Consider the following 8,814-nt stretch of genomic DNA (forward strand, 5'->3'; position numbering starts at 1 on the left):
ACACTCCTAATTTCCCCAAACCCACCCCTTTCACCCCTTTACGTCCCAATAACCACAGAACTGCTTTCCCCCCCCCAAAACAGTTAATAAATTCAGACCCGGATTCTCACAAGAAAATGACAGATGTGATGTTTACGGTACAAATGTATGGGTACATCTGAAAGATGAATCGAGTTTGTATGTTATACAGAGCAGATATTTGCGTGATACCAACAGTCCTTTGTGTATGTGTGATACAAATTGACAAAGGACAAACATTGTATTATACATTACATTACATTACAATCTGTGGATAACAAATGATTGGCATCTAAGATAATTATTCCTGGAACACACACTGATAAGGGAGTCGTGATTTATATTCAAATCTCAGCAGGTTTTATTCAGTATCGTACAGCACAATATCTGAACACTTATTCCGGATAAACTTTCTCAAATAAGGAGAACTTCTCTATCAAAATGTAAAAAAAAATAAAAGATAAAGTGCATAAAAGAAATGTGTATTCTGTTTGAGTTTCAGTGTTAAATGACTGTCATCGTTATCTGCGCACATATATAGCTACAACTTTTCACAGTCACGCCGTTAGTCTCGGGGCGTTAGTCTAGGGGGGGGGGGGGGAGTGAGTGCAAACACAGACAAAACCTTGCGCTGCTGGCCCCTGCGGTTGGGAAGAGGGTAACCCAGGGGCGGCCAACTCCAGTCCTCAAGGGTCATCAGCAGGCCAGGTATTACGGGAATCCCTGCTTCAGCAAAAGTTGCTCAATCAATCTCTGCTTCAGCACAGGTTGCTCAATCAGTCTTTGCTTCAGCACAGGTGGCCACCTGTGCTGAAGCAGAGATATTCTTAAGCCCTGACCTGTTGGTGGCTATTGTTGACTGGAGTTGGCCACCCCTGGGTTAAAGTAACAGTGGTAACAGAGAGAGTAATAAAAGCGGAACATTGGGTATTACACCGAGATGGGAGGCAGCAGTTAACACTTTCACACCCCAAATCTATAGTAGCTGCAGTATATGACTCTTTGCGCTGATAACAAGTGTTGCTCATAATCCCTTTATTCACTGCTCCAGACAGGAAAGGGTTATCAAGCATGGCTGCGCACTAAAGACTTTAAGGCGCCAAGCAGGGCGAGGTATTCTGTTCTGTGCAGGGGCGGCTCGCAGATATTTGCTTTCTATGCACTTCCAGTACCAAGATTATCCGCTGACAAGCATCTTACAATGCTCAGGAAAGCACAATAACTCAGCCCTGTCCCTGGTACAAGCTGTGGAGGAGTTAGTGAGCGGCACCCTGTCTGTCTCTCAAGGCAGTGTTTCCCAACTCCAGTCCTCAGGGAACCCCAACAGGACAGGTCTTAATGATATCCCCGCTCCAGCACAGGTGGGTCAGTCAAAATGACCGAGCTGCTGATTGACCCACCTGTGCTGGAGCAGGGATATCCTTAAGACCTGACCTGTTGGGGTTCCCTGAGGACTGGAGTTGGGAAACACTGCTCTCAAGGCCTCAAACCCCCCTGTGCACAGCCTCATATTAAGAGGATCTATTAATCCAAGTGCCCCAGTGGCAATCACCAGGGCCCCGCATTTAATCCCCGCGCAGGTTATCCCAGCGCTCTCACTATGCTTCCTCCTCCTCCTCCTCCTCCTCCTCCTCCGTGAATCTTGCTGCTGTTTTTGCAGAGCGAAGACTTTGATAATAAGGGGTCACATATCAAAGCCTCGCGGCTGCAAAAAGTGGCCAAAAACGGCACCAAAAGTCATCAAAGATAAAAGGTCCCATAGGAAATGATGTTTTTGTAGTTGTTCTTGTTCCAGTTTTGCAGCTGTGAGACTCCGCTACTCGGCGGCTTGGTAACCCATCCAATGCAAGCAGCTACACAACGTTCCCTGGGGTTAAATGTGCCACTTTTGTATTGAAATACAGATGTAGCCGACTGCACCTCCCATATATCGGGACATATTGTGATATCGTGCTCCGACACTACGCAGGGAAGCTTACATTCAGAGTTATTAGGGGGAACAATGTCACAAGTTACATGTGCAATCAACTTAAACGGCTTTTGAGGGGATAATTAGCAACATTTCTCAGCTGCAAAAAGCCACATCACATTAATCTGTCAGAAAGCATCAGGATTGTTTTAAATCGGTAAATCTGGTGTTTTTTTTGTTTTGTTTTTTAACCTATTTTGCAGCTGATACTTAGATAAGTGAATCACTTTGTGCTTCTCCCTAAATTCAAAATAGATGATTAAATATATTAGCTAAAATAGATAAATTAGTCTGGCAGTAAGAGGGCTGTTGTGGTCCTGGATTTGGGGTCAAAAGGGTACCCCCTGAGTAACATGGAGTGTGTAACATGTATATGAATATGTAGCAAGACAATGGGTGCAATTCTGTGCCAAAAAAGTGCACCTGATCCATCGCAGAAAATATATTTCACTAGAATGGGAACTTGCTTTCTGTGGTCATATAGAGCAGATACTTGGCACAGAATTACTGTACGCCTGCTTTGCCCGAATACAGAATAACCCCCTTACTATTGAGCAAGGGAAAGTGGGTAAGGCAGGGTGTGTGTGTCCCACAGCCGGCTCTATAACCTCCTGCCTTATTTCCCCCCAGATTATTAGAACTCGGAGTACTAGTGAGGGTAGCAGTTAGGCTGGCATATTAGGGTTCCACTGGCATATTAGGGTTCCGCTGGCATATTAGGGTTAGGGTAAGAGTTCCGCTGGCATATTAGGGTTCCGCTGGCATATTAGGGTTCCGCTGGCATATTAGGGTTAGGGTAAGAGTTACGCTGGCATATTAGGGTTATGCTGGCATATTGGGGTATGGCTGGCATATTAGGGTTAGGCTGGCATATTAGGGTTAGGGTAAAAGTTACGCTGGCATATTATGGTTATGCTGGCATATTGGGGTTAGGGTAAGAATTAGACTGGCATATTAAGGTTAGGGTGGCATTTTAGGATTAGGGTAAGAGTTACGCTGGCATATTGGGGTTAGGGTAACAGTTACGCTGGCATATTGGGGTTAGGGTAATAGTTAGGCTGGCATATTGGGGTTAGGGTAACAGTTAGGCTGGCATATTGGGGTTAGGGTAACAGTTAGGCTGGCATATTGGGGTTAGGGTAACAGTTAGGCTGGCATATTGGGGTTAGGATTAGGGTAAACAAGTCTTTTATTTATCCTGCTGCCATTACATAAGGCTGAACAAAGTGCCTTGTACGTGGCTTGTCAGGTAAATAGCCCCAAGCATCGGGTAAAGGGGCAAACATTTTAAGTGTAAAGAAATCCCTTTTTATAACGTCTTGTCTTTGTAGCCTCTTAAATTTCTATTATTTTCATGAAGTGTCTAAAAGCAAAGTAAGCCGCCCGTGCGGTGCAGAGTGGGTGCAGCCTGGGTGCAGAGTGGGTGCAGCGTGGGTGCAGAGTGGGTGCAGCGTGGGTGCAGAGTGGGTGCAGCCTGGGTGCAGTGTGGGTGCAGCGTGGGTGCTATTTCACGCCGTTACTGTGTGTGTGGGGGAGCGGGACAATAACGGGGATGCTATTAGTGACACAGAAAACGTCACTATAATTATGATGCTTCAAAGTGAGTGGAGGGATGTAGCCTTGTCCTAGAAATGCTGGTCTTTGATGTGGGAAGCAGCAGCTAAAGACCCACTGTCACCTCACTCTATAAACCTCAGATGCCAGAGTCAGACCAGGGGGTCAGTTTCCCCAGGGGTTATAAAGGTCAAATTTCTGCTGCGTTAACCCTATCCCTGCCAGGTGGGTTGCAGTGCATTGCTGGTGATCCTGGCAGAAGGATGGGGGGGGAGAGGATGGGGGGGGGGGGGAGAGGATGGGGGGGGGAGAGGGTGGGGGGAGGGGTCCAGATCAGTGACACTTCAAACCTAACCACAGATCCAATTAACCCACTCAGCGCAGAACAAGCACCTGCTGACCCCATGAGCCGGCGGTCACAGGGCACCAAGTGAATTAGTCCTAGCGGTGGCACACATTGGAGTGTGTGGGTGGGACCCTACTCCTTGCTGCCACCTCTCAGCTGTACTAGTCCTAGCGGTGAGATTAGAGTGCGTGCGTTGGGGGGCGGGACCCTCCGCCTGGCCACGCCCCCCCTCTCAGCTGTACTAGTCCTGGCGGTGAGATTAGAGTGCGTTGGGGGCGGGACCCTCCGCCTGGCCACGCCCCCCCTCTCAGCTGTACTAGTCCTAGCGGTGAGATTAGAGTGCGCTGGGGGCGGGACCCTCCGCCTGGCCACGCCCCCCCTCTCAGCTGTACCTGTCCTGGCAGCTCATCACGTGTCCGTACGCCCTCCCCACCCTCTCCTGCAGGATCTGCGCCTGCGCCTCGCTGAGCGGCCCGAGCTCGGCGGACAGCGGCTCCGCGCGCCCGTACAGCGCGTGCAGCTCCCGCGCCGCGCTCCGCCCCGCGTGCAGCTCGCGCAGCGCCCGCACCGCCCCGCGGCGGAACAGGCACACCGCCCCCAGCAGCTGCTCGTTGTACTTGTCCCAGGTGTCGCGCAGGCGGTAGCCGTGCGCCAGGCCGGCCTCGTTGTCCAGCAGCACCAAGGCGCCGCCGGGCGCGCGCTGCAGGTTGCTGGTCCCGCGCAGCATGATGCGCCGGTCCCACTGCAGGCTGAACAGGTTGCTGACCAGCCGGTCGAAGTTCGCGGTCAGATAATCGAACAGGATGAGTTCGCCCCATTGCGCCAAGTCCAGTAGGCCGGTGCGGCCTGGGCGCTGCGTCAGCTCCTCGCGCAAGGGGCGCAGCCGGCCGTCCTCTGCCCGCAGGGAGCGCGGGGGCAGCACCGCGCTCAGGTTGTGCACCCACGGGGTGAGGCTGAGCAGGGCCCCCTGCGCCCACCCTGTGGCCCCCAGCTCGCTTTGCACCGGCCCCCACTGGGCGCTGCCCACCTTGGAGAGCACGCAGGGCGGCACCCCGCGCAGCCCCAGCAGGCGGGACAGGTAGAAGGACAGCGCCTCGCCCTGGATCTGCTCCGGGTTGATGCCGTAGCGCACGCACGCGCGGCTGCCGTCGGACAGCGTGGCCAGGCGGTTGACGCTGCGCCCGCAGCCGCGCTCCAGGGACACGACGCGCGCGGAGCGGGCGGACTCCTGCCAGCGCTGCACCTCCTGCTCCGGGAAAGCCTCAGGCAGCGCCCGCTCCAGGGCCTGGGACCAGAAGATGCCCTGCTCCAGGGGCACATCTGTCCTAGAGGTATTGGTGTGGGGGCCGGGACCCTCGGTCAGAGCCGTGTCCTCTGCGGGGTGCTTAGTCCTAGCGGTGGCCGTAGAGAGGTCATATCCAGTCTTAGCAGCAATGTTGTGTTCAGTCCTAGAGGTTCCTGTAGGTGGGTGATCCTCGGTTGCAAATGATATGTGAGCAGGGAGGTCCCCATCGGTCCGAGGGGTTTGCGCCCGGCGCACCCTGTGAGAGGGGTGCACAGTGGGGGGCGCTCCCCTCTTGCTCCATAAGAGACCCCCCACGAGGAGAAGCAGCACGGATGGGATGAGAGCCAGCGCCGCCCTCATCCTGCCCCCCCCTCCCCCAAAAAGTACTTGTCCCGGGCAGTTAAAGGCCCCCCATGTATGTGGCGGGGTCCGGCGCTCACACTGCCGCCCTCCCGGGCATCCCGTGTCCTGCCACTGGCTCACACCCCCAGGAGCCCCATGCTGGAGTCTTGAGGGGCCCCGGGGTGTTTGGGGAGGTGTGGGGTATATCCCCTGCTGCTCAGTCCTAGAGGTGAATCTGTGTATCCCAAGCCACTCAGTCCTAGAGGTGAATCTGTATATCCCCTGCTGATCAGTCCTAGAGGTGAATCTGTATATCCCACGCCGCTCAGTCCTAGAGGTGAATCTGTATATCCCAAGCCGCTCAGTCCTAGAGGTGAATCTGTATATCCCACGCTGCTCAGTCCTAGAGGTGAATCTGTATATCCCAAGCCGCTCAGTCCTAGAGGTGGATCTGTGTATCCCAAGCCGCTCAGTCCTAGAGGTGAATCTGTATATCCCCTGCTGATCAGTCCTAGAGGTGGATCTGTATATCCCACGCCGCTCAGTCCTAGAGGTGGATCTGTGTATCCCCTGCCGCACAGTCCTAGAGGTGAATCTGTATATCCCCTGCTGATCAGTCCTAGAGGTGAATCTGTATATCCCCTGCTGATCAGTCCTAGAGGTGAATCTGTGTCCAGGTGTTTGCAGCTTCAGTTCCTAGAAAGTTGAGAGCAGGAGGAGCTGAGGATCCCGGGAGCTGCCAGTCACAGGATACAGAGCTGTCCCAGCCAGGGCTCCCGGCTCTGCACTCTGACTCTCCCGGTGTCTGGCACTTTTCTGCACTCTCTACTGATTCTCTCTCTATCTTCCCTGCTCCTATTTCTCTTTCCTCTTCTGCTTCTCTCTTTCCTCTTGTCTGTCTGTCTCTCCCTCCCCGTCTCTCTCCTGTGTGTCTCTCTCACCTCCTGTCTCTGCTTCTTTCTCTCTCACCTCCTGTCTCTGCTTCTTTCTCTCTCACCTCCTGTCTCTGCTTCTTTCTCTCTCACCTCCTGTCTCTGCTTCGTTCTCTCTCACCTCATGTCTCTGCTTCTTTCTCTCTCTTCCCTCCAGTCCCCCTCTAGTCTCTTCTTCCTTCTCTCTCTCTCACTCTCCTCCTGTCACTCTCTCTCCCCTCCTGTTTCTGCTTCTTTCTCTCTCCCCCTCCTGTCTCAGCTCTCTCCCTCCCTGTCTCTGCTCTTCTCTCTCTCCCCACCTGTCTCTGCTTCTCTCTCTCCTCCTGCTTCTCTCTTTCTCTCTCCCTGCTTCTCTCCCCCCTCCTGTCTCACTATATCTCCCCTCCTGTCTTTCTCTCTCTCCCCTCCTGTCTCTACTCCTGATCTGATCACTCTCCTCCTCTCTCTCTCCTCCTGTCTCTTCTCTCTCCTCCTGTCTCTTCTTTCTCTCTCCTCCTGTCTCTTCTCTCTCCTCCTGTCTCTCCTCCTGTATCTTCTCTCTCCTCCCTCTCCCTCCTCCTGTCTCTTCTCTCTCCTCCTGTCTCTCCTCCTGTATCTTCTCTTTCCTCCCTCTCCCTCTCTCTCCTCCTGTCTCTTCTGTCTCTCTCCTCCTGTCTCTTCTCTCTCTCTCTTCCTCTCTCTTCTCTCTCTCTCCTCCTGTCTCTTCTCTCTCTCTCCTCCTGTATCTTCTCTCTCCTCCCTCTCCCTCTCTCCTCCTGTCTCTTCTCTATCTCCTCCTGTCTCTTCTCTCTCTCTCTGCCTCTCTCTTCTCTCTCTCTCCTCCTGTCTCTTCTCTCTCTCTCCTCCTGTCTCTTCTCTCTCTCTCCTCCTGTCTCTTCTCTCTCTCCTCCTGTCTCTTCTCTCTCTCTCTGCCTCTCTCTTCTCTCTCTCTCCTCCTGTCTCTTCTCTCTCTCTCCTCCTGTCTCTTCTCTCTCTCTCCTCCTGTCTCTTCTCTCTCCTCCTGATCTGCTCTCAGCAGCTTTGCATTTTCCCAGTGAAGGAGTGAGAGAATCCCACACAAACCCAGAGCCCCCCCTCACAATCCCACAACTCCTCCTCTTAAAGGGGCTATGCCCAGCACGTGTTGGGTCCCACCAGGATAGTGCCGTGCATGTCACGCACTCTTGGTCACTTCCAATGATCTAGCATCCTTTCGATAGGAAGCTGTAACCCCCTCACCGCTGGAAATGTAAAGTATATCGACCCGCATATATGGGTCAACCCCTTCACTGCCAGCAGGGTCCGGCAACGCATGGGAGACAGACCAAGCTGGCACTGCAGGGGTTAATATTTTTCTGCATCTAGATACACCAAGTAAGTAACAAAAACCCCTGTGGGTACAGTAAATACATCAGGTGATGCTTCTGGGAGTAACAATGCCACATAGAGTACCTCATCTGAATGTTACTCTCAGCAAACAATACCCGGAGAAAAGGCTCAGTATTGTTATACGGGTAAGCAGAGCACCTGTGATGGGAGTATACAGAAGAGGAGTATGTATGCCTGTATATACCACCCCACAGTGTACGTGGCGCCTTGCAAAAGAGACCATCATATAAATAACACATCATGGGAATACGTGCATCAGACATAAAAGTAACATTGTGGAAGAGGAGTCCCTGCTCCGAAGAGCTTACAATCTAATTGATATCAGTCATTAGCATGTAAATCAGTGCTGCATTCCCCCGCCTGCAGGCTGCGAGCATTACTGCGGTGAAGCGCTATGTACATTACTGGCGCTATATAAATAAAGACATACATAATACATACAAACATACATACATACATACATACATACATACATGTGTATTATGAATAAGGGCCCACTGATTATTAATAGGCACTCAAGAAACCCAGAAATAACCCCTCAGTGCTCTGCCCTGCTCACCACCAGCCCTGAAGGGGTTAAGGGGGAGAGGTCATTGTTTGCATGGCAGTTCTCAGGATCCCTTCCTCCCTTTATTTCCTAATTAGCAGGACCCTTCTGCATCCTATATCTGCCCCGCTCAACTCCCAGGGAGCTACCCTGATGGGGCCAGCGGAGATCTGGAGCTCCCCCTTCTGGGCACAGGCAGGAAATGCAGTCTGCCAGAGTAAGGTTGGGTATTGCAGAACTAATCACTAGAATCGATTTGGGATTGGGAAATGTTCTGTTAAACTTTACACAGCCAGCAGGCGTGAGCAAGGGGGCAGCCTGGAGTGTGAGCTTTGTATTGTATATGTTTGTTTATATACTAGACAGACTGAATAAAGACAAGTGCATCATACATAGCACTAAACATTGGGGAAAGGAATGCCTAACCCAAAGAGCTTACATTCTACGTTTCAG

The 8,814-nt window shown here is 52.3% G+C and overlaps 1 protein-coding gene across 2 annotated transcripts; it reads right to left on the reverse strand.

Moving 5' to 3' along the window:
- Nucleotides 1-355: 355 nt before the first annotated feature.
- On the reverse strand, nucleotides 356-6,206 carry FJX1 (four-jointed box kinase 1). Of its 2 annotated transcripts, none has more exons than XR_012787616.1 (2): nucleotides 3,440-6,206; nucleotides 356-3,395 (listed from the first exon to the last, which is right to left on the reverse strand). XR_012787616.1 is itself a non-coding variant. In XM_075567562.1 (2 exons), exon 2 carries the CDS (start codon nucleotides 5,530-5,532, stop codon nucleotides 4,270-4,272), a length of 1,263 nt encoding a protein of 420 aa, XP_075423677.1. In that variant the 5' UTR covers nucleotides 5,533-5,743; nucleotides 5,780-6,206; the 3' UTR covers nucleotides 356-4,269. The 2 variants fall into 2 exon arrangements, 1 of the variants encoding a protein (XP_075423677.1); XM_075567562.1 differs by having other exon boundaries at nucleotides 356-5,743; nucleotides 5,780-6,206.
- Between the last annotated feature and the right edge of the window lie 2,608 nt (nucleotides 6,207-8,814).

This window comes from Ascaphus truei, chromosome 12 (genome assembly GCF_040206685.1).
Source record: "Ascaphus truei isolate aAscTru1 chromosome 12, aAscTru1.hap1, whole genome shotgun sequence".
In the NCBI taxonomy this organism is placed as follows: Eukaryota; Metazoa; Chordata; class Amphibia; order Anura; family Ascaphidae; genus Ascaphus; species Ascaphus truei.

What these genes read in the sequence shown, in the direction of transcription:
- FJX1 (XM_075567562.1), bottom strand. Translation starts at nt 5,532, where the DNA reads ATGAGGGCGGCGCTGGCTCTCATCCCATCCGTGCTGCTTCTCCTCGTG.